This window comes from Apus apus, chromosome 3 (genome assembly GCF_020740795.1).
Source record: "Apus apus isolate bApuApu2 chromosome 3, bApuApu2.pri.cur, whole genome shotgun sequence".
Taxonomy (NCBI): Eukaryota; Metazoa; Chordata; class Aves; order Apodiformes; family Apodidae; genus Apus; species Apus apus.
In genome coordinates, this window is record NC_067284.1 from 63,046,644 (window position 1) to 63,069,775 (window position 23,132).

The following is a 23,132-nucleotide window of genomic DNA, read 5'->3' on the forward strand; positions in this document are numbered from 1 at the left end:
GTTGCCTAGTATTGTTTAGGTACCCCCCTGGGGTAAGCTGTGACTTCAGACAACTCCTTTGCACCCAGCAGAGCAGGAGGTAATGCTAGCCCAAAGGTGTGGTCAGGACTTGCAAGCAATGAAAAGCTTCAGGTGGGAGGACACTCCAGCAAGAATTACAAAGCTCTTAGCAAATGGATGCTAATAAGCAGCCCCCTTTGATTTCCTGAGAGACTCAGGGTGAAAGTCAGCTGTGATGACTCCCCAAGCAAACAGCCTGGTTAGTCTGGTTTGGAGGTGTGCTACAGCAAGAGAAGATTAAGCTCTCCTGCCCTTACTGCCTGCCTGCAAAGAAAAGGGTGGACTTTTGTGGACAATGTGAACTTCTGACCTATGGAGGTCAATGGTAGTAGCTTTGTGCAAGAGAAGAACATCAAAGCAAGCTTGGAAACCAGCAATACACTATTGCTAACTGGCTGGAGCACACAGACATACAACACAGTCCTGGCTCCCGGGCTAATATTTCACTTTGGAAATTAAGACACACTTATTTCTCCAAGCACTTATTTCTTGTGCACTGATTAATGGAAAGGAAAATAATTCAGTCAAGCTCTGAATTACTTCACAGAAAGACAAGGCCAGATTTTTAAAGTTTCTTCTCTTCTTCAGGGACACCATAGACCACTGGCTGGGCTACTGTTTGAATCTCCAAGTGGTACAGTACTAAAGCAGCAGCAATACCTTCTCTTGATTATTACCAAGCATTAATCAAATCTGCCTGTCTTCCTGGCACCTCGCAGCCAATTCCCAGTAGCAGATGCTGGGATAAAAGGCACCTATATGCACCCTGCATATGAACATGTCCTGTGAAACACACCTTCAGTATAGGCTTAGCCCCAGTGTTTCCACAGGACAGCACGAGGCTGTTAATGAATTAACAGCAAAAGAAAGACCAAGGAGACACTCCATCCACTATCAGATGCAGGAGGAAACATAATGATGAATGACAAGGAAAAGGCTGAGGTGCTAAATTACTTTTTTGCCTCAGTGTTTAGTAGCAGGATCAGTTATGTTGAGGAAATCAGACTCCCTAAGCTAGGGGACGGGGATCAGGAGCAGAGCAATCCCTCCACAATCCAGGAGGAGATGGTCAGTGACCTGCTCCACCATATAAATGTGTAAAAATCTATGGGGCCAGATGGGATGCACCCAAGAGAGCTGAAAGAGCTGGCAGGGGTGCTCACCAAGCCACTTTCTGTCATTTACTAGCAGTCCTGGCTGACGGGGCAGGTACCAGCAGATTGGAAATCAGCCAATGTAACCCCCATAGATAAGAAGGGATGGAAGGATGACCCAGGAAATAACAGGCCTGTTAGTTTGACTTCAGTACCAGGGAAGCTGATGGAGCAGATCATCCTGAGTACCATTATGTGGTACATGCAGAACAACCCCTGTCAGCATGGGGTCATGAAAGGCAGGTCCTGTCTGACTAATCTGATCTCCTTCTACAACAGGGTGACATGCATAGTGGATGAGGGAAGGGCTGTGGATGTTATCTACCTTGACTTCAGCAAGGCCTTTGACAAGGTTTCCCACAGCATTCTCCTAGAGAAGCTGGCTGCCTGTGGCTTGGATGTGCCCACGCTTTGCTGGATAAATGACTGGTTGGACAGCCAGGTCCAAAGAGCTGTGTTCAGTGGAGTTCAATCCAGTTGGTGGCTGGTCACGAGTGGTGTTCCCCAGGGCTCAGTGCTGGGGCTGCTCCTGTTTCACATCTTTATTGATGACTTGGATGAGGGGATAGAGTGCACCCTCAGTGAGTTTGCACAGGACACTAAGATGGGTGGGAGTGTCGATCTGCTTGAGGGCAGGGAGGCTCTGCAGAGGGATCTGGACAGGCTTGATCAAGGCCAATGGCATGAGTTTCAAGAAGGCCAATGCTGAGTCCTCTACTTTGGCCACAACAACCCCCGGCAGCGCTACAGGCTTGGGAAGGAGTGGCTGGAGAGCTGCCCAGCAGAGAGGGACCTGGGGGTGCTGATTGACAGGCAGCTGAACATGAGCCAGCAGTGTGCCCAGGTGGCCAAGAAGGCCAACAGCATCCTGGCCTGCATCAGGAATAGTGTGACCAGCAGGACCAGGGGGGTGATCCTGCCCCTCTACTCAGTCTTGGTGAGGCTGCACCTCAAGCACTGTGTGCAGTTTTGGGCATCACAGTGTAGGAAGGACATAGATGTGCTGGAGAGGGTGCAGAGAAGAGCAATGAGGCTGATTAGGGGTCTGGAGAACAGGGCTTATGAGGAGAGACTGAGGGAGCTGGGGCTGTTCAGCCTGGAGAAGAGGAGGCTGAGGGGAGACCTCATTGCTCTCTACAACTACCTGAAAGGAGCTTGTGGTGAGGCATTTGTTGGCCTCTTCTCCCTAGTGACAAATGATAGGACAAGAGGAAATGGGGTCAAGTTGCCCCAGGGGAGGTTCAGATTGGATATTAGGAAGAATTTCTTCACAGAAAGAGTGTTGAGGTATTGGAACAGGCACTGTCCCTGGAGGTGTTAAAAAAATGGATAAATGTGGGAGATGGTTTAGTGGTCATGGGGGTTGCAGGGCTGATGGTTGGAGTTGATCTTGAAGGTCTTTTCCAACCTTGATGATTCTGTGTGTTTCTGTGTGGGCCGTGGCCATTCAGAGAGCCAAGCTGCAAGTCTGAGGCAGAGCCCAGGGCTTTGTGTCTGCCGTGGTCAGTGGTGCTCAGGTTTGGTCTGTACTCTCATGCCTATGCTGGAAACCTGCTGGTGGCCAGCTGAAGCCACAGTTGGAGGAAGGTACTTACATTTAGCCATGACTTTATTCAAGATGTTGCGCAGTTCAAAGGCGGAGATCTCTGCATCCTGTGGAAAAGAGGAAAACAAGTTATTCACTGTGACCTGCCGACACCATCTCATAAGCAGCCTCTGACTCTTTTGGGTGAGTTAGCCAAATTCAAACATCCCTTGGAGCTCAAGTTTTCCTTGGATGGAAACCAAGTGGTAAGCTCCCCCCCAGCACCCACACCCAGGAGCACCACCAATTCCCAGGCATTGTCACAAGGCACAAACTAGCCCTCATCACCTCCTGGAGGGACCCATGTGCCTGCACCAAATGCTCTGCCCCAAGGACAGAACTGGGGACCTGCAGAGATAAAAGTCAAGCCTGCAGTTCAAAGAGGACAGAGGTTTTTTGCCAGGAGTGCTCATAAATCCAGTGTGTAAGCAGACAGGTAACTACCCAGAGTTTCGCATGCAAAATGATGCACATGCTCAAGATCTAATTCAGCACAGGAATTAAACTCCATCCTAGGGAAGGCGTCTCTCTTATCCGCTCACCCATGCCACCAGCAAGACCATAAAAAGCCCCCACTTCTAACAACCAAACCCACTCACACTTCCTGCTAGCTGTCCAAAAAGCTTTTTAAAGCTGGGTTCAATGTCATCTTCAGTAATCTCAGTCTGGAAGACAGAAAGAGAGAAAAATGAAAGGAGGAACTCTTCTGCCTGAGAAGGACCTAATGGCAAAGCTGAAGGTACAGACTGCTTTGATTTTGATAAATTTTATTTTCAGGGGTGTCTCAAAATGCTGGTATTTAAAACACTGCAGGAATTAAGAATTTCTGCTATGGCTTTTACAAAAAAAAAAAGGAAAAAAAAGCAAAAAGCAAAAAGCAAAAAGCACAGCTGTCTTCATTTGAAGAAAAGAAAGCAAAACGTAAGTTCTCATCTTGGAAAAAAAAATAAAAAAGAAGGAAAATGCATTAATAGGTTAAACAGCTCCAGCTGTGACTCATATGGTGAGTCACTACTACTTACTCAGGAAACATCACATGCAGTATCCATCCTATGACTAAAAGACTGTGCTCCCAGTTTCCTGGAGAGCCATGGGAATTTCCTGTGCCTTCAGCTACCTCTGCAGGAAGCCCCTGATCTCCTCTACCTGGGAAGCCCAGGCTCACCACTCTGGATAAGGGACAACATGTGTTTCCGTTACTGCTTATGATGTTTGTCTGTGCTGGACATTCAACTATAGACATTGAAAGATCTGTTTCCAAAGTGGGACAACAGTTCTTGACACTGCTTATAGGAAACCACTGTCCTGTGCAGGGAACAGGCCCTCCAACCCCATTTAGATTACAGCAAAATTATCTCAATTTAAAACATGTAAGTTAAGATGTACCTCTTCAAAATTGGCCTCAATTTCATCATCTATAACCCTAGAAAGATAAATAAATCAGCATTAAAACCAAAACAAACCACTTTTCTAATGCGCTTCCTTCATGTTTCAGTTAAAGACAGATTTTTAAATTAAGAGAATAACGATGAGTGTTCCAAAGTTACTGGATTTATCAACCACAGACCCTGCATACCTCCAGTGAAAGCAGTATTTTGCCGGCTATGGAAAAAGGAGTTTCAAAGCACATTACAAACTGTACAATATAATGCAGAGCCACAGACAGGATTTTGTGTCAGACTCAAAGTGACTTCGGGTCACTTAGTGCCACTGCCTACAGACCTCAGCCCAGGACCAGGCTCTCAGGTGCAAATCAAACTTCTATCTACTATTCCCCCCCCACCTCCATTTTTTTCCTTTAAAATAGCAAAAGTGAGAGCTTTAAAGACTCTAGGACATTACATAGTGGGAGCAGAAGTGTTTCACATTGTTCCCCAGTTGCTGTGGGAGCACCACACACCTATGGACCCCATAAGAACCTGAACGTACCTTCATGTGACTGACATTCCAGTTTTCTCATGCAACAGAAGATTACAGAATAACAGAAAAGTTTTTGTTTACATTGGATTAGGGAACTCAATATGAAAGATCCCACACCCTTTCCCAAGACCTTAACCCAGTGGCTCTTTAAGATGTGATGTTTAAATTTTTTCACACCTTCACAGCTAATGGTGTGGTTTGACCCAATCCCATTATGACCCATTTTAATTTTATCACAGGTATCATTTGAAGTGGTTTAGTCACTACCATCCCTGGAGGTATTTAAGAGATACACAGGTGTGGTGCTTGGGGACATGGTTTAGCAGTGGAATTAGCATTTTGCTAGGTTAATGTTTGGGCTTGATGATCTTAAAAGGCTTTTACCAACCAAAATGATTCTATGATTCTGTGATTTAGCTGACCAAGTATCTTGAATTTTTTTCCAGCCTGATCTCAAAGGTGCGAGATCGCTTGTTGCAATCAGCATGTTCCCAGACAGCAGAAAGCAAATGCATTTGTCTCCCAAGCAAAGAGCCCAGCCTGCTTCTCTCTGTAGCCTTTCCACAGACCAACCTGTGCCATGGCACCCAGATGTCTACAGCCCAATAACTAAAAATGTCTGTGCAAGTAGAGCTGGCAATGACAATAACATTGTTATTGTTATAGTTGTTATTATTATTAATTATTCTTCCACCATTCCTTCCTGCTAAATTTACTAAAACTCTCCTCAGTCACACATGGGGAAACTGGGGGACAAAAAACAAGAACCGTCATGACCTTGACCGCGCAGGTTGAGGGACCTTGAGAGGGACCAGAGATCATCCATGTGCTCATACATACGTAGACTGTGCGTTTTTTTCAGAGAAGACCCGCAGGCAGAAATCCCCATTCTTGTTGGGTTCGAAGGTTGAGGGCACAATGATATATTCTCCTGCAGGGAGCTTAAACCGGTTCAGCACTTCTCGGAGGTTGATAAAGGTGTTCGATTTTTCTCTTGCTTTGTGGGTCAGGAAAAAGTTTTTGCTCAGATGAATATTTGTCTGGCCAGAAAACTTGTGAAACACAAAGAAACAGGAAAAAACCCCACAGTTTGCATGTATTTGCATGTATAAATTAAAAATGTAATAGAGATTACAATTAGCTAGGTATGAAAAAAGAGATGTCTGTTCAGTGGAGAGGAGAGGGAAGAAGGAGGAAGGAGAGGAGAGGAGAGGAGAGGAGAGGAGAGGAGAGGAGAGGAGAGGAGAGGAGAGGAGAGGGGAGGAGAGGAGAGGAGAGGAGAGGAGAGGAGAAGAGAGGAGAGGAGAGGGGAGGGGAGGGGAGGGGAGGGGAGGGGAGGGGAGGGGAGAGGAGGGTGTGTGCATCCACCACAGTACCCCTGAGCTTCGGATGCAAATGTATTTTGCACATCATCTCAATAAATCACCCAGGTCCTGCTTATGTTTTGCAGATGATGGATAGTGTGTGAAGGCATCTGTCAGACTCTTCCACTAAGCATTTTTCTTTAAAGTGAGATGGCTTATGAACCATGTCCCTCTGGTCCTCAGAGCTGGTGCCTCCAGGAGACTGCAGCTCAGGTCTGCCTCTGAGATCAGGCTGCCTTACGGCAGAGAGCATGCCTATGGGAGGGCTCCAAGAATAAAGTAAATGTTACACCTTATAAAAGCATCTTTGGAGTGTAACAGCTTCCACAACAAGCTCTTCTGCACAGGGTCTTATAGGGGGGATATCTCAGATCTGGAAGCAAACATCAGGAACGTGCATGGTTGAGAAACCTCGCCCTTCCAGTCCTCCCGAATTTGTAAGAAAGCAAAACCTGTCAGACCTGCTGCCACGGTGAGAGATAAAATTCTACCTTTGAGGGTAGAGGAAAGTCATGGGACTGTAGCTAGAGTATCTTTTTTATGGAAATTAGGTTTTTGGACCACTAGGGCAAGAGCTGAGCAGCTGACAGAGCACCATCAGGTAACAGGCAGCCCCATTTTGTAAATTATAAAACTCCATTTACATCACAGGAGCTGGTTTGAGTATAGTGCCCAGAGCTGTGAGATGCCCCTGCTGCTTTGCATGTGCCCTCCCAGGTACAGTGGGTGAGATAATGAGGTTACCAGGGCATTTTGCTCAAGCTCACTCGTTCCTCTGAGGAGCAACAGCTCAGAGGCACCTCTGCAGACCTGCCTCCTAGTGCATAGGCATTCCAGTGTTGCACACCCCTCTTTGATCCCCAGGCTATTAGCTACCTGCAGGCAGGAACAGAGAGAAACCAATAAAGACAGGGCTTAGGGAAATGAAAATAGCCTCCTCAGAATGTTAGTTTTGTGTCAGACATGAACTCTGTGCAAACCTGAGAAAAGCAGCTGTGCTCCAGGGGAACAGGTGTGGCTCTGGGTTGGGAGAAGAACCATGGAAGAGCAGCTTTGGTGAATTTCTGCAGTATATCATAGAGCTCTTATCCCAACCCAAGATACTCTGAAAATGCAACATGGACTCAAATTCCTTCCAGAATAAATGGCCTAACTTTAGACTCTGCACAATCAATACTGTCCTGCAGGGATGGAGTATCCTCTGAACTATTTATTCCCACAGCCATTCAGCCCCAAATGCACCTTGACCACCAACGCATACTACATACCTCTGGGGGCACCTGCAAGGAGAAAAGAAAAATTTATTTGCTTGTTGAATGGCAGCTCCAGGGCTACTTCTTTTCACTGCTGGTTAGTGGGCACAACCACACTCTCGGAAAAAAACCTGAAGTCAGCTCAGGGGGGAAGGTGAATGCTGGGCCCATGCCACCCAATGCTGACTGCTGGATCTGCTCCCAGCTCCATCCTGGAAGCAGGTGAGGTGAGGCTGGGGCAGCACAGGCAGAGCCTGGCACAGACATGGCCAGGCTGGCCATGGTTCCCTGCTGATCCTTCACCCTGTGGCCCACTGTGGTATTTTTTATAGGCTCAGTTTCTCTGCTGTTTCTTCCCACTTTCACTCTTCAACCTCTCCACCATCAGGAGAGAAGGCAGGGGCTGAGCAAGGCAATAATGCAGTTTTCTGTTTCCTTATGGGTTCAGGAGAGCTAGCTTTGCTTTAAACCTTCTTTGCCTATGAGGACCAGATTATTCTTAGAACAAGCTTTTCCAAAGCTGTAATATCAAGGAAGGAAGCATTCGCACATATTGTCCATGGTTACTCAGGCAAGACCATTAGTCCTATTTTCACTGCCAGTGAAGCAATGTTACTTTGCAGCTCTGAACAAGATGTGCTGCATCGGGAGTTACCATGGACATATATCTGACTCTTTACTCAGCAGAAAAAGTTCTGCGGGTGTTTTGGCTGGTTCTGCTTCTGGGTTCACACTGCCCAAGCTTGTCTGGGCATCCCAGCCAGTGTTACATCCCTACCACAGCCACTCTCATACTCCTGCTTTTCACTGCAGCCTGGCAAGTGAAGGTCAGATTGGATTTCTGCACTTTTAATTAATTTTAAAATACTTTTTCTGCTCCTCCATTTAGAAGCACAGAACATTGTAAGTGGGAGGGGGCCTCTGTGGGTCATGTGGTCCAAACCCCTATTCAAAGAAAGGCCAGTATCAAAGTTAGTCTGTGATGTTCAGAACCTTGTCCAGCCTAGGTCTGAGTATCTCTAGGAATGCAAATTCCATCATCCCCCTGGGCACCTGTCCCTGTGCTTGACCACTTTTTTAGTGCAGGATAATTTTCTAAACATCTAAGTGAATTTTCCTTGTTGTAGGCTGGTGTCTTAACTCAAACCAGCTGAGTTTTGGTAGAAAGCTCAGCTTGAGAACTGCATGATCTTAACTACAGGGTGAGTTTTCCTTCTCTTTCCATGCACCTGCACTGCCTTACTTGCCTCATAAATTGCAAAGCCAATGGTGTGCATGTCTTCTCCCATCTTTCTCTGCTTCCGCCGGTGCTTCTGAATCAGGCCAACAAGGAAAGTGCAACCTCGCTCAGGATCATCAGGATCCTCATCTTCTTCCTCCAGCTTGATTAAATACTGTGGATTCATCCAGAAAGTGTCTGGAAAGTGGATTTATGCAAACTGCTCAGAGGTTTATTTGAAAGCAACTGTGCTGATATAGACATGTCAGCTAGGACAGATGTGGCTCCAACTTCCAAAATCAGTTTTGAGAAGAAAAAGTGAATACTCCTCCCCCAGCCTCTACAACCACAACTACACCCTTACCAAGGAGCCACTTTTCCCAAACCCTTGGCACTTTCTGGACCTCAGTCCTGATTATCCCAGGTACATTCTCCTCCTCCTCCACTGGCCACCCAAAACCAGCTCCCAGAAAAAGTACACATGGACAAGTATAAAGGGTTTTTCCATCACAGTGGTGACTGCATGTTCTTTGCTCTTACTTGGGTAATTCCTGCAGCCCCCTGCAGTGGCTCCTCGCCTCCAGTTCCCATCCAGCTTCAGAAGGCTCCACTTCTTGTACCTGTCACTTGCCAGGGTATCTGGAGTCAAGTTGCAGATCTCCAAGCGGGAGTAATGTCTCAAGAAGTCATTGAACGCCATCCTGTGGGAGGCAACACCCCAGGCAAAGGCTTGATAGGATGGACAACAACCTTGTCTATTCTGCCTCTCTCCCACTGTGATTTAGTGCTAGAATTTGGGGTGAATTTTCTCACTGATCTTGGAGAATGTACTGGGAGAGGTTACTTTGAATGAAAAAAACAGAGAAGATATTTGGTTGGACTCGGTGATCCCAAGGGTCTCTTCCAACCTGAATGGTTCTATGATTCTATGATTCTATATTCCCTTCAGCCCAAATGGAAACCCAGTGTTACTTACCAAAATTCCCCATCTTCATGTCTCCTGGTCAGCTGCTCCCGCACCTCAGGGTCAACACCATTCCAGTTTGGGCAGCTGAAAGACAACCCCACATTAACTACAGGGAACAGTAAAGGTTAAACCCTCATGTTGTTCTGGCACAATGATTTCATTTTCTTATAGCTCCGTGTGATTGCAATACTCCATGATATCTCACTTGTAGCAGCTCCAAGGCTCTCAAACCACAGTGGAATCAAAATCCAGGGAGCTGGGATATTTGATAGCTCACTTCTTAAATATCAAGGTAAGGATCAGAAAGAGAGCTTCATTTGCAGAAAGTGCTAATGCCTTGACTGAGACAGAGCTTTATTTCAGAAATAGCAAGACCCAGAATAAATACTGCCCAGCCACGGAAGTGACTAAACTCCAGCTTTCATTGCTAAGAACAGAAATGGATTGTAAAAGTCCTTTTAGAAAGTAAGTTTTCAGAAGCTCATCAATGAGCCTTGGCTGTTAAAGAAGTAGAAACTACAAAGAGGCTTGCAGGACCCACCAACCAAATTACTGCATCTTACACAAAGGCAGGTGTTTGTATGAAGGGCACCACATGCTGCAACACCTACATGGGAGATGACAGTGGTGGGATGCCACTTTTAAACTGCTCAGAGAAAACACCACATCCAGATGTCATTTCAAGAGGAATGTGAGGTAGGGCAGAGACAGGCAATGGCAGACACCCCATCATAGCCCTCCAGTAAAAGCCTACAGCAACACGCAAGCCATCGACTCACTTGTCGTTCCATTTTCCAGTCCACTCCACCTCCCCCCAGGGATTTCGTATTCTGATCAACTTCTGCACCGTTCCTCGGAAGTTCACCTGATGGGATCAGAATTGTATGGAGAGTTACTCTGGGACTCTGCACTGCACTCTGTGCTCCACTTACCTTCCACCTTCTCTGTGGGAACCGAAGGACACGACAGAGTAAGCATCTCAATGCTACGCCAGCACTAAAGCATATACACACAAACACACACATCTGGTCCAAAAGCCACAAAATCAAATTGATTTTGAATGAGCTCCATGCCCCTAAGCTTGTCCAAGGAATGCTTAGAGCATAAAGGTACCTAGCATTATAGATAACCAAAATGTCTAGTTTGTGCTGCTAAAAAAATTAACTCTGGTAGGATTTCAAGCAAAGGGAACATAAAGCTGCTACAGCACTGCTAAAAAGCAGGTACAGGGGGATATTCCTCTGAAGTTGTCTTCTATGTATCAACTGCCTTTTCACATTCAAATGCTTTTTCCCCCCCTTGCCTATATATAAGATGAGCCTGTTACAGGAGGTGGGACTCAGTCTGGTCACAACCCCTTTGATCACACAAATACCCTGCAGCGCACCCATCTCAGCCTCTCCTTGCCCTGCGCTGAGGCCCTGGCATGTTATCTGCTGATCTCTGTGTGCACCGAGTCCAGGCCAAGCAAAGGTGTATGAGTTTCAGTGGGAACACGCAGTACTTATGGGGAACACATGGCACTAATCTGAGGAAGGAGCTGGTGTACCTCTAGAGCCTGAAACACAAAAAAACCCTGTGTAGAGCATCTGCAGCACAGTGTTCAGAAATGATGCTCCTGCGCCCAAGATGGACTAACCTTAGATAGTCTGCACATATCTCCAAAGGAAAAGCCTGGCTAAATCATGTCTGTTCATGAATTAAGGTCCCTCCCTGCTGCTTTTGTGGTGAGAGAAGGATCAAATGCATGCACATCAATCTGCCCATTAGCATTGTTTACCTCAGTGCAGCCTGTCAGTGGCTCTCTACACCTCACTCTAAAGTTCCAGAAATAATTTCAGAAACAGTTATCAGTGAAGTAACTGAAAGTTCATTACTTATGTGGAAGGACATCAGGATCTGCTCCCTTTGTTTCTACTTTTACCTTCACCAGTCACCTGCTCTTGGACAGGCACCCTGTGTTCACATACTGTGCCCTGCCAAAAAGTGCTGTTCCACAGGCATTTATGGCACACGTTGCTGGCACATCTTGCTGTGTGCTGCCTGCTATACAGAAACGTGTTGAGGGGCCCCATCACCAGCAGCGGGTAGTGTGCCCTCTGCACAGGACTTCCCGCCACCCCACTGCCTGGAGAACGGCAATGCTCACGGAACAAAAGGTGGCTTTAGTCAAAAACCCCAAGAAGTCAAATTTGCGTTTCTCAAAAAAAACCACACCAACTAATTCAATTGTTTCTTCAGAAAGAAAGGAAACAAAAACGATTTGGCAAAACAGGTGGGACTGGAGACTCTGCAACACTGAAGATGAAGGTGTGGCTGCCACGGCTCAGGCCAAGGGCACAGCTCACTGCATCTCACCCCTCAGGGGAAGCACACCTACCTCCTCTGCCCCGGTGACTGAGTATGCGTGGCCTTTCACCAGCTTCTGGGAAGTGACGGCCTCCGTCTCTGCCGCGCTGGTGATCTGGAGGAGCAAGAGAAGTGGGTGAGGGTGGCCTCCTGTGTGGCAGGGGATCCAACCGAGCAAAACTTCCCCTTCAACAGAGCTTCAGTCTTGCTAGGAGGCTGCAGGGGGTGGTTTAGCTGAGACAACAAGAAGGCTCTGCATGACAGAGTGGGGAGAGGGGATGGCAGCATGTGTGGCAGTGGCACAGGGTGCATGCCCAAGCCCTGCACTGCAGCAAAGGTCCCTCTGGCTCCAAAATGCTTGGCGAGTGCAGCAGGATGCTCTGCCTCAGTGAGAGAAAGACTTGACATTTGCTCTGCTCTCTGTGCTCTCTGGTGAAAAACAACTACCATGTTAGCTGGAAGTCCACAATGGACTGCGGTGTTGGAAGACACTCTGGAGCAGCTGGGCCCAGACAGAGAAAAACAGAAAACTGGAAAAGACACAGTGTTTTTATGAGAGAAAAGTATTCAGCTAAGCTAGAAGGATCCCAGAGAAAGGAGAGGAGGTTTGGCTCAGCAAGAAGGGACTGACAGACGATCACTTTATTTCACAAAAGCCCAGCCCATTCTTGATCAGAGGATTCTTACACACTTTGCCCTGAGGATGTGTTTGATATCCCCCCCTCAAGCAGGGACACCCCTCAAATGGTTACTCCTCAGAGGCTGACAGAAAGGGAGCTACCCCATGGTCATCAGGTAGGGTAAGTAACATCAATCTCTATTTAATAATTACACCATCTTTAAACTATTGCTTTAAAATATTGTTTTGGGTTTTGTTCTAGATCCAGTAAATGCCAATTAATAAGTAGTTCCTACAGTGCTTACGTTGTGAGCTACAGTGTAGTAGATATTCTGATATTTGATTTATGTCTTTTAGCCTGACCACATAATTATTATAATTTATAATAAAACTTTGCTTTGTGTGTACATACATTCTGGTCTGCCATCTTAAATCTGTATGGGACTGTGTTGTGCATTCCCTCTCATGCATCTCCAAACGTTATACATAGGGGATTATAGAATCACTGAATGGCTTGGGCTGCAAGGGACCTTAAAGATGATCTAGTTCCAACCTCCCTTCCATGGGATCAGGAGGAACACAGGAGGAGATGACCGCCTGAGGCTGCCATGGGCAGGGACACCTCCCACTAGACCAGGTTGCTCAAAGCTCCATCCAAACTGGCCTTGAACACTTCCAGGGACGAGGCAGCTACAACTTCTCTGGGCAACCTGTTCCAGTGTCTCATCACCCTTACAGTGAACAATTTCTTCCTAAAAGATACAAATTAACTCCATGTTCTCAAGTGACCAGGAAGAACACAGGAGGAGGTGACCGCCTGAGGTTGCCCAGGCATCACCAGGGATCGTACCCAGGGTCCAGCAAGCCCATGGGCTTCACTTCAAAACACTCTCTTCAGCTCTACAGTGGGGTGGGAGGTTCCCCTTCCTCTCCTCAGCACCACCACCCTGGGACTTGCCATGCAGGGAAACAAGGGAAAAGGCTGTACTTTGGATGCCGTTTGTACCTGCAGGCACACCAGCTTCTCACTTTTTTGTGGCCATTAAAATACTCGGGCACTTTGAACACTGGAGAGAAAATTCACTTATTGACATCTTGCTCTAAAGATGCTTAAAACTCTATGACCCACGTTTGCCATCGCCTGCCCACCATTTCAGAAAGTGTGATCTTTAAACAAGCATATTTGTAGCTTAAAAAAAAGAGAGTGGGATCAAACAGGCAGAATTCCTGCTGTCAATTTATGCCATTACTACCCTGCGGTGTAATGCTTACCCTCCATGTTTCTCTCACAGAAGAGAGGATTTTACAGAATTTTTTCAAAAGCTAAATTCACTAGTAATTATGTTATGATATATAAATTGTTAGCATTTACCAACAAAGGAATATATTTACTTCCTCACCCTAACAAGAGATTTGTGTCATTCTGGCACAAAAATCCAGATGTTGGATTCTTATCTAAATGTAAGCTAATAAAACAGGCCATGAAAGTGCTGCAAATTTGAATGCTGACATTAACCAAGGACTCTTCCTGCTGTGAAGCTTCCCTCTCCCGTGACTCTGATTTAACTTAAAAAATTGAAGGAAACACTTGAGTTTATTTTATGAACAGAGTAATTGTAAACAGTTTACTCTCCCTTTAGATATAACTAAGATGTAATCTCCTTTGGGAGTGAGGTGATAATCATAATAAAAATACTTAGATCAATTTCAGTGAAGCTAAAACTGATGCTGAATCCTTGCAGGCAAGGCCAAAGCTCCTCTTCTTCTGATGCAGGTTCAGCTCTTGGCAATGTATTTTCAGACAAAGCCTTTTAAAAGTCTGGCAACAGTCTGAACCTCCCTGCTTGAAGAACAGTCTCCAGATTTTTTCAGAGCATTTGGGTACAATTTGTGCAAAAAACAGGCTATAGCAAGGACGGAGGTTGCCATCTCTGAGCATCTGACTGCAGGATCCATTAGCAGTGGCTTTCTGCCCAAACCCACTCAGCCTGTATCAACCTGCTGCCAACCCACGGGCTTTCTTAAGGACAAAGATGTAGATCAGGTCCCCTAATGAGTTCTCTGTACGGTTTGTTACCACAAACCTATTAAACAGCCAAATCTGAAAGTCTGGAGGAAAAAAAACAAGGGATGCAATAAGCTTTAACTATGTTTCAACCTATTTTGAGACTTAGTCTCCCAGAAGAGCATGTGCCTGTGTCCTTTCTTTGGTCAAAGGTAGAGCAGAGAACTGCAGGCTGAGGGAACCAGCATCCTTTGTGCACCTCCTGTGACGGAGTGCAGATCCATCCCCTGGCTGACCATATGCACGAGAGCCAAGAGTCCAGCAATAAGCCTGCTAACTCACATCAATGGAGCAGCCAAGGAGAGCGCCTTTCTGAAGAGCCTTCTGGATGATTTTGAAGAGGTTGGGTGGTGCCTTCTGCAGCTCATACCATTCAGCAATTCCACCAGTGAAGTCCTCAAAGCCTTCAGTGGTGGTGCCACCAGACAGAGACTCGTATGAGCCATTCAGCCTGCATGGAAGGGAAACAAAACCAACCATCAGGATCCCTATTCTTCTCTTCTCACAAAGACAACCATCAGGTTCCCTGTTCTCCTCTTGGAGAGAGGCACTCAGTTGTGCCAACTGTCACAGCATTTCTGCTCTCAACAGCACCACAGCAGCTATGAACACATTCCCCCCAATTAGGCTTCTTACACATCTGTACTTGGAAAGCCCAGCATAAAGTCTTATATGACCATGTACACAGACTGCAGGCTTAGTGATACCAATGACAAAAATCATGACCACTACTTGAAGAAAAAATAATATTAAAAATGTAAGACCAAACAATTTACCTCTCTACTTCCACACAGTCTTTTAATCCATTTAACAATTGTGGGTCTGATTTTCAGCTGATCTAAATCAGCTCAATTTCTTAAGTCAATTCAAAATAGAAATGTCAGATGAAAAAATTCCTCCCTGGCCATCCCCAAACCACAAATTCAGATTTGATCATCTTCACCTTGAACAGAGACCTGGGCGTGTGGACTGGCATGCTCGGCATGCTGAAGCACTGCAGCTGCAAGCCCTCATAGGTGTGTAGAGCACATGAAAATGAGCTTCTCAGGTCCCAGTGACAAGAGACAGCACTCTAGGAACATCCTTGCCATAAGATGCAAGAGCTATTTTCCTGGCTAGCAGCAAAGTTAGTACCTTCAGCTACTTGTCATGAGCATCTGCTGGCAACACTTTACTAAAGCAGCCAAGAAGCAGCCACGAAGCAGCCATACCCTAGAAGTTTTAAAGGATAATAATTAGGCTACCATTTTAAATGCATAGTATCTGTGCAGCTGAGGATGCTATGGGGAAATGGAGGCATGAGGAAATTTGAGTGGGGTGAAAGCAGTCTCCCTTCCTCTGGCCTCAACTCACTTGGCATAGGCCTTCTCCAGCAGCGCGCTCCAGAACTCGCTGCCCTCTGCCGAGTGCACAAAGAGCAGCTCCCCATTCTTGGTGGGCAGCCTGTCGTCCACCACAACGTCCACCCACTCCCCGTACTGCCAGAACTGGAAAGAGAGCACAAACACTTCGTCACCACCCTGTGCTGTGCACTCAGGTCACAAGGATATTTATCTGCTAACACCAGTTTCCTAGAGGAAAAGTAATCCCCCTCACAGCCAGCTTTGCCCACCCTGTACAGAGATGCTCGTCCTCAGCTGGATCTGCTGATGAAGGAAGGACCACAAAGACAGATGCTGCTACCAGCTCTTTGATTCTTCCTTCCACCACCATCACCCTTTTTGGATGTCTCTATTTTTCTGCCTAGCTTTTTGACATGCCTCAAAATGTTCCAGGAAACACCACACGTGGACATGGCGAGCTACACCAGCTCCTTGCTGACAGAGCTGGGGGGAAGGCAAGAGCCTGTTTTCCACCTACCTGGAAATGGAAAATTCCTGCATATTTATCCTGGAAGCTCTGGTCTTTGGGAACTACACGAGCCAGAATTTCTTCATTCAGGGTTAGAGAGGCAATAGCAGCCAGGAGCCAACAGTCCCCTGTTTAAAAAGAAAAAATTAAAAGAAAAAGGCACATTTTCGGATTCAGACTTTATTCTTTATTTTTTATACTGCACAGGGAGTGTGCATTATAACTAACAACCACCTCAGCTACGATGAGATGAGCCCTCCCATCATTTAACCCTACAGTAGATCAAAGCATGTATACAATACACCATTTCCAGGCAGTGTTGCATTTCCTGAAGAACAGAGTAATAAAAAAAGGTAAAAGCAGACTTTTAATGATCTACCAGCAGTTATCACCCATCTGAAAGAAACCTTCATATTCAGGGAAGCGTCCCCAGGTTAGGAAGCCACAAGGGGAAAAGGCGAAAAGGCAGCCCTGCTGGTACACGCAGGTACTCAGGGGTGCAGTTTCTCTTCAAAAGACCAGTGTTTTCTTAAGCACAGGCTGCTTTTCCTTCCCCTCCTCTGTGCTTAATAAATGCCTGCTGACTTGCCATCCAGACATCTGTCCTAGGGATGAGCTGCCTTCAAGGTCTTTTGCCAGATTCCTACCAAACAGAAGCTCCTTTCACGCTATACATCTCTGAGGGTACTGCTAGAGGCCTTCCTGTTTGGTCCCACAACTAGTCACCAGAGAGGCAGAAGAGGTCTGAAGGCAAGCACTGTTCCCCAGACCCACACACCCTCCACCCTTCCTGGGATGGAGCCAACATACACCCAGCCTGCATGCCAGAGCCCCAGGGTCCAGGCTGTGGGGACAGTATTTTTCCATACCATCTCCTACCAAGAAGAGACAGGAGGAGACCACAACTATATAAACATTACCTCTATTTTCTGTAATTATTTACAGAAACTAGAGTTACTTTAACAGAGTGGTTACCTTGCTGCTCAGCCATGGGCCTCCTGCAGCCCATTAGCAAGGTGATGCTTGTTGATTTGCTTGAGGGTCGGAAGGCTCTGCAGAGAGACCTGGACAGGCTGGATCAATGGGGAGGCCAATTGCATGAGGTTCAACAAGGCCAAGTGCTGGGTCCTGCACTTTGGTCACAACAACCCCATGCAAAGCTCCATGCTTGGGGATGAGTGGTTGGAAAGCTCCATGGTGGAGAAGGACCTGGGAGTGCTGGCTGACAGCCAACTTAACATGAGCCAGCAGTGTGCCCAGGTAGCCAAGAAGGCCAACAGCATCCTGGCCTGCATCAGGAATCCTGTGCCCAGTGGAGTAGAGAGGTGATCATGCCCTTGTCCTCGGCATTGGTGAGGCCACACCTCGAGTACTGTGTCCAGTTCTGGGCCCCTCACTACAGGAAGGACATGGAGATGTTGGAGCGTGTCCAGAAAAGAGCTACCAAGCTGGTGAAAGGTCTGGAGAATAAGTCCTGTGAGGAGAGGCTGAGGGAACTGGGATTGTTTAGTTTGAAGAGGAGGCTGAGGGGAGACCTCATTGGTCTCTACAACTACCTGAAAGGAGGTTGTAGGGAAGTGGGAGCTGGCCTTTTCTCCCAGGTAAATAATGACAGGACCAGAGGAAATGGCCTGAAGCTGCGCCAGGAGAGGTTTAGACAGGATATTAGAATTTCTTTACCTAAAGAGTGGTTGGACACTGGAACAGGCTGCCCAGGGAGGTGATGGAGTCAGCATCCCTGGAAGTGTTTAAAAGAAATACAGATGTGGTGCTTAGGGACATGATTTAAGGACCGAAGGGTAGATTGGGTTATGGTTGGCGGATTTAGGTTATGGTTGGACTTGATGATCTTCAAGGTCTTTTGAACCAGAATGATTCTATGATTAGACATTTTAAGAACCAGCTGATCCCCTGATTCCCACAACCCAACACAAAACTCCCTGACATGGTTACCAGATGTGCTGTTGCCTTGCTTTGTGAACACAAGAAAGCCAGTATTATACATCAGATCTCACAGAGCCATCCTGCAGCATGTGTAGGATTGTAGGTTCAAGACACATGAACCAGCTGCAGATGCTAGCAAGTCAGAGGCCACCAAAGCAGCGGTCTCTATACAGCCAGCTCTCTCCCATAGGAAAAGGGGGTCAAAAGCTCATAGGTGAGAAACTGGGGTTCAGACTGACAGCTGGGAGAAAGTCTCTGTGAGAAGCAGCTCTTGGTCACCCTCAGGCTCAGATCTCGCACCACCTAGATAGTACAAGCAAGAACACAGACAACCTGCAATGCCCTCCAGGCTGCCCATTGCTTTTCAAAGCTGATCTCCAGCAGCAGCTCTGCAAATGACATTTGATGCACAGAAGATGTAGACCTTCAGAATAATTTCTAAACCTGAGATACTTTTATTATTTCATAACCTGGGGGGAAGAACTAAACATAAAACTCTCACTTCAGGCCTGCCTCTGGCTGCTTGTACCACAAAGGGTTGTCAGAGAAGCATTTCAAATGAGAAAGCCACCTTGCCATTCTTCTGTGACAGACTATGAAACAATGAGGATGTTGCTCTCCCTCCTCTGTGACAGCACATCCACCTCATCCTGCCAAACGGTGAATTTCCTTCTACAGCCTTTTTCCTAGTGCTGAGACCCTTTTCCCTAGATCTGCATACCCTCTGCTGCCTGGATGAGTTCAGAGGCATCCCCAGCAAGCAAATGTGCTTGCTGGGAAAGAAATTGGGGTCAGAAGATACTAAGAGACGTTTTCATATGGGCTAATCCACAACTAACAGTATGATCCTCTGTCCCCCAACCATGTGAGAGCTTTAGTAAGGACCCTTCACAGCAATTCTCTTTCAGAGGAGGATGTTAAAGAGCTCTGCAAACAAATATTTTGGTCAAAAGGCAATAACAGGACTTCAGCTTAGATCTCTGCTCCCCCATAAACAGCTTGTCAGCACAAAATTATTTCTGTTTTTTTGTTGTTTAGTTTTTGTTTGTTTTTTCTTTGTTTTGACAAAGAAGTCTTCAGATAAACCTGACAACATAGTAATCACTTGGGAGAGACTGCTCACAGATCCCTCCTGTACTGAGGATGCTGTGTTTATCTCTGTTTTTATTTTTGTGTCTCCAAAACAGGTAGTTTCTGAACAAGAGTTGGGGTCTTTCAAGCCCAAGAGACAGCTCCCTGCTAGAGAACAACCCTGGCATTTTGACTGGGGCCCTTGTGGGCACAGACTGAATTAATGCCATACCTATTGTCTCCACTCCTTTTTCCTTAACTTGTTTTTCTCTCACTGACACTTATTACACAGCAAGTCAACTCATTAACCCAAGACAAAAAAGTCTTTCTGTCACCTTACTGCATTAAGGAGGTCACAGCTTGTGACAGGGCTCTTCTGGGTCAAGAGAGCAGTGCATTGTTATGTATTTGGCAGCAGGGATATTGTGTGTCAGAGTCAGTATGGGAGAAGGGGATGGATGTAAATATACATGTGCACTGAACCAGCTGACACCACAGGAGAGCTGAGCACTCTCTGTAACACCCAGGACTGTGTACAGGCAGATAATCTTTGGCCTCCACCACAAATATTCCTCTTCTAGTGCCCAGGAGCCATTGGGTGTTTCAGACCAACAAAATCCTAAACAGAAAAGAGTGAGGATCTTGATACTCCCAGCTGTGCCACTGTGTTCCTGGTCCAGCAGGAACAATCATTCACACCTAGGAACAGTTTGTAAACCTGAGTGAGACTTAACTTCCAACAAACAGCAATCTCAAAGCACCCTGAACATTGGGAACAGGCAGGAGGCATGTCACAAATACACAAACTGATAGGTGAACCGGTCTCATCTCAGCACAGAGGCCAAATAGCTGCTAACCCTCAGCGAGGTGCCTGTCTGAGGAGCAGAACAACCCTGGCACAATCCCAGGCTCTGCAAGGCTTGTACAGACACACACAACTGAGAGGTGAAGAGAGTCTCTGGCATATCAGACCTTTCCTAGTGAGGCTAAAGCCAGCACAGGTATGTTTACCTAGACTACTAGGATGCCTTCACATGGCTAGGCAGATCCATGTTCTTATTCAGACTAAATTAGATAAATCCAGAAAGAGCAACTCAGCCCACTCAGCACAGCTATGCTGGTCTTAAGGCACAGCTGCGTAAAACCACACAGCTCCTGGTTTCTACAACAAAGCTGCAGGGAGAGCTTAAAGCCCTTTGTGCATACTCTACTGGGTGGATGGAAACAACCTGAGGAATGTCCAATGCCTCCTGTTTGCAGTCATCTGTGGAAGTATTTTTCCTCTCAATTGCTCAACCTTCAGCATAAACCAGAGTTCATGATGCATGGGTTTACTCCTCAACCAGGCAAACTTGACCACCAGAGTCAAGAGACCCTCAGAACATTTGACATTGGTGTTGCTACCCTCAGCAAAACTGTGCCAATTTAAATCACAGAATCAGAGAACATTAGGTGTCGGAAGGGACCTCCAAAGATCATAGATTCCAACCCTGCTGCCAGAGTAGGACCAAAACTAGGGCAGATCACTCAGAAAGACATCCAGACAGGTCTTGAAAGTCTCCAGAGAAGCAGAGTCCACAACCTCTCTGGGGAGCATGTCCCAGTGCTCTGTAACCCTCACCGTAAAGAAGTTCTTCCTCATGTTGAGGTGGAACTTCCTGTGCTTGAGTTTTAATCCATTGCCCCTCGTCCTATCACAGGACAAAGTTAAAGAGGTTGTCCTTGCCTTCTTGATGCCCTCATGTATTTATAGACATGAATCAGATCCCTCCTCAGTCTTCTCCTCTCTAGACTGAAAAGCCCCAGGTCTCTTAGCCTTTCCTCATAAGGCAGATATTCCAGTTCCTTAATCATCTTCGTAGTCCACTGTTGGACTGTGTCCCTGTCACTCTTGAACTGGGGAGTCCAGAACTTGATAAAATACTCCAAGTGAGGTCTCACCAGGGTCGAGAAGAGGGAGAGAAGAACCAACCTCAATCTGCTGGATACACTCCTAATGCACCCCAGGGTACCATTGGCCCTCTTGGCCACAAGGGCACGTTGTTGTCCCATGGATAACTTGTTGTCTACCAGGAATCCAAGGCCCTTCTCCACAGAGCTGCTCTCTAGCAGATCACCTCAGTAAGTAAGTCTGGCTCAGAAAGTAGCTGTCCCACCACTCTTCCAAGGAAACATTAGCATTTCTATTCCATAAACAAGGCAGGGGCTGAGCAAGCAGAGAGCAGCACAGAAAGAATAAATTAGCAACTTGATGTTACCGTAGTAGCTCAGACATCTAGCTTAGGAGTATACACCCTTAGAGCTATAATGTATCTTTGAGTCAGATTTCCCCTGTAGAGAAGAACCGCTGAATTTTAAGGAGAAACTTCCCCAGAGAACCTCTGCTTAAGCAGAGTTAGTGAAGAATTTCCTTTACTTTCTAGCTGTCCCATCAAGGCACACACGAAGCCTGCCCAGATAGGCTGTGGAAGCCCCCTCCCTGGAGGTGTTCAAGGCCAGGTTGGATGAGGCTTTGTGCAGCCTGGTTTAGTGAGGGGTGTCCCTGCTCATAGCAGGGGGTTGGAACCTGATGACCTGTACGGTCCTTTCCAACCTTAAGCATTCTATGATTCTATGATAAAGAGAAAGAAACATTAGACTGTGTTCTAAAATGTCTCTGTTTATGTTTATATTGGTTTCTGAGGAGAATTTGGAGTCAAACAAACATAGATCTTAACTCCGACAACTCTGGGCAAGGTCTTCTTGAGGTTAAAAGGCAGATGTATTATGTATGGGAGATAGACCACCCTTTGGTTTCCATATTTAAAAGTGCTCAACAGTGAGGATATCAACTCTGCCTTTCTGAACAGTCATCACTAAAAGTAGACATGATAATTTATAGCCTGGATAAGACGGGATCTTGTCATAATACCTGGAGTTTTAGCCTGCACTAAGTCTGAGCAGGGTCTTTACCAAATAGCCTTCACTATAAGAACAAATACTTTTGTAAAGCTCTTGACAATGACTTTGCTTTGGTAGAGAAGGAAAGTCCAAGAGGAGGCTAACAAGCAGGTTCTTTGTATGAAGACATTGAAAGGTCTGTTAGCAAGGCTAACTTAATCATGGAGAATTTTTTTAAATGCACAATACAATAGGCAGAACACAATTACTAGAAAAGGGGATATTACCAGGCTGTGAGTTTATTTATATTAACAAGTACTACTTTTTTTCTGTCATGCTTCCTTTTTGCTGCTATTGATGTTTTACTTCTTATTTCTATACATCCCATCTGCATTTACCTCTTCTCCAGCTATAAACAAGAATGTTACAAAAAATGTAATTGCAAGGCAAGCATAAATAGCCGTAAGAGATTAAAACTGGCCATTCTGGAGAGCAAAGGCAAGCAAAACATCCCCGTGAAGCACCTGGAGGGCTGTAAGCAAAAGACAGCTCCTCAGGTCACTGCATGTAAGAGTAGGGGGTCAAAGGAAAATGTACATTCAGCCAATCACAGACATGTCATTATTTTTAAACTCTCATAGCTATAGACTAACAACATGCCAATGGCTCGATGTATTTACATCAATACCATAGGATGCTGTGAAGTTTTCTGATTAGAAACATGAGATTGTGGCCACCCATTTACAGTACAGCAGTTGCCAGCGTGGGAAAACCATGCATCTAATTTTCTAAATTAATCCATCTCAGTTCACTATTTTTCCACACATTTTT

General features: G+C 46.2%; 1 protein-coding gene across 1 annotated transcript in view; it reads right to left on the reverse strand.

Moving 5' to 3' along the window:
• CAPN2 (calpain 2) overlaps nucleotides 1-23,132 on the reverse strand; it is a 32,995-nt gene that overhangs the window by 5,804 nt on the left and 4,059 nt on the right. The window contains exons 3-15 of the mRNA XM_051614541.1: nucleotides 16,416-16,534; nucleotides 15,909-16,042; nucleotides 14,838-15,006; nucleotides 11,903-11,986; nucleotides 10,302-10,387; nucleotides 9,532-9,606; nucleotides 9,096-9,256; nucleotides 8,584-8,753; nucleotides 7,352-7,363; nucleotides 5,560-5,771; nucleotides 4,186-4,222; nucleotides 3,399-3,464; nucleotides 2,810-2,867 (exon numbers count right to left, since the gene is read on the reverse strand). Of these exons, the coding sequence (XP_051470501.1) occupies nucleotides 2,810-2,867; nucleotides 3,399-3,464; nucleotides 4,186-4,222; nucleotides 5,560-5,771; nucleotides 7,352-7,363; nucleotides 8,584-8,753; nucleotides 9,096-9,256; nucleotides 9,532-9,606; nucleotides 10,302-10,387; nucleotides 11,903-11,986; nucleotides 14,838-15,006; nucleotides 15,909-16,042; nucleotides 16,416-16,534 (1,383 nt within the window). The remainder of the gene's footprint in view (nucleotides 1-2,809; nucleotides 2,868-3,398; nucleotides 3,465-4,185; nucleotides 4,223-5,559; nucleotides 5,772-7,351; nucleotides 7,364-8,583; nucleotides 8,754-9,095; nucleotides 9,257-9,531; nucleotides 9,607-10,301; nucleotides 10,388-11,902; nucleotides 11,987-14,837; nucleotides 15,007-15,908; nucleotides 16,043-16,415; nucleotides 16,535-23,132) is intronic.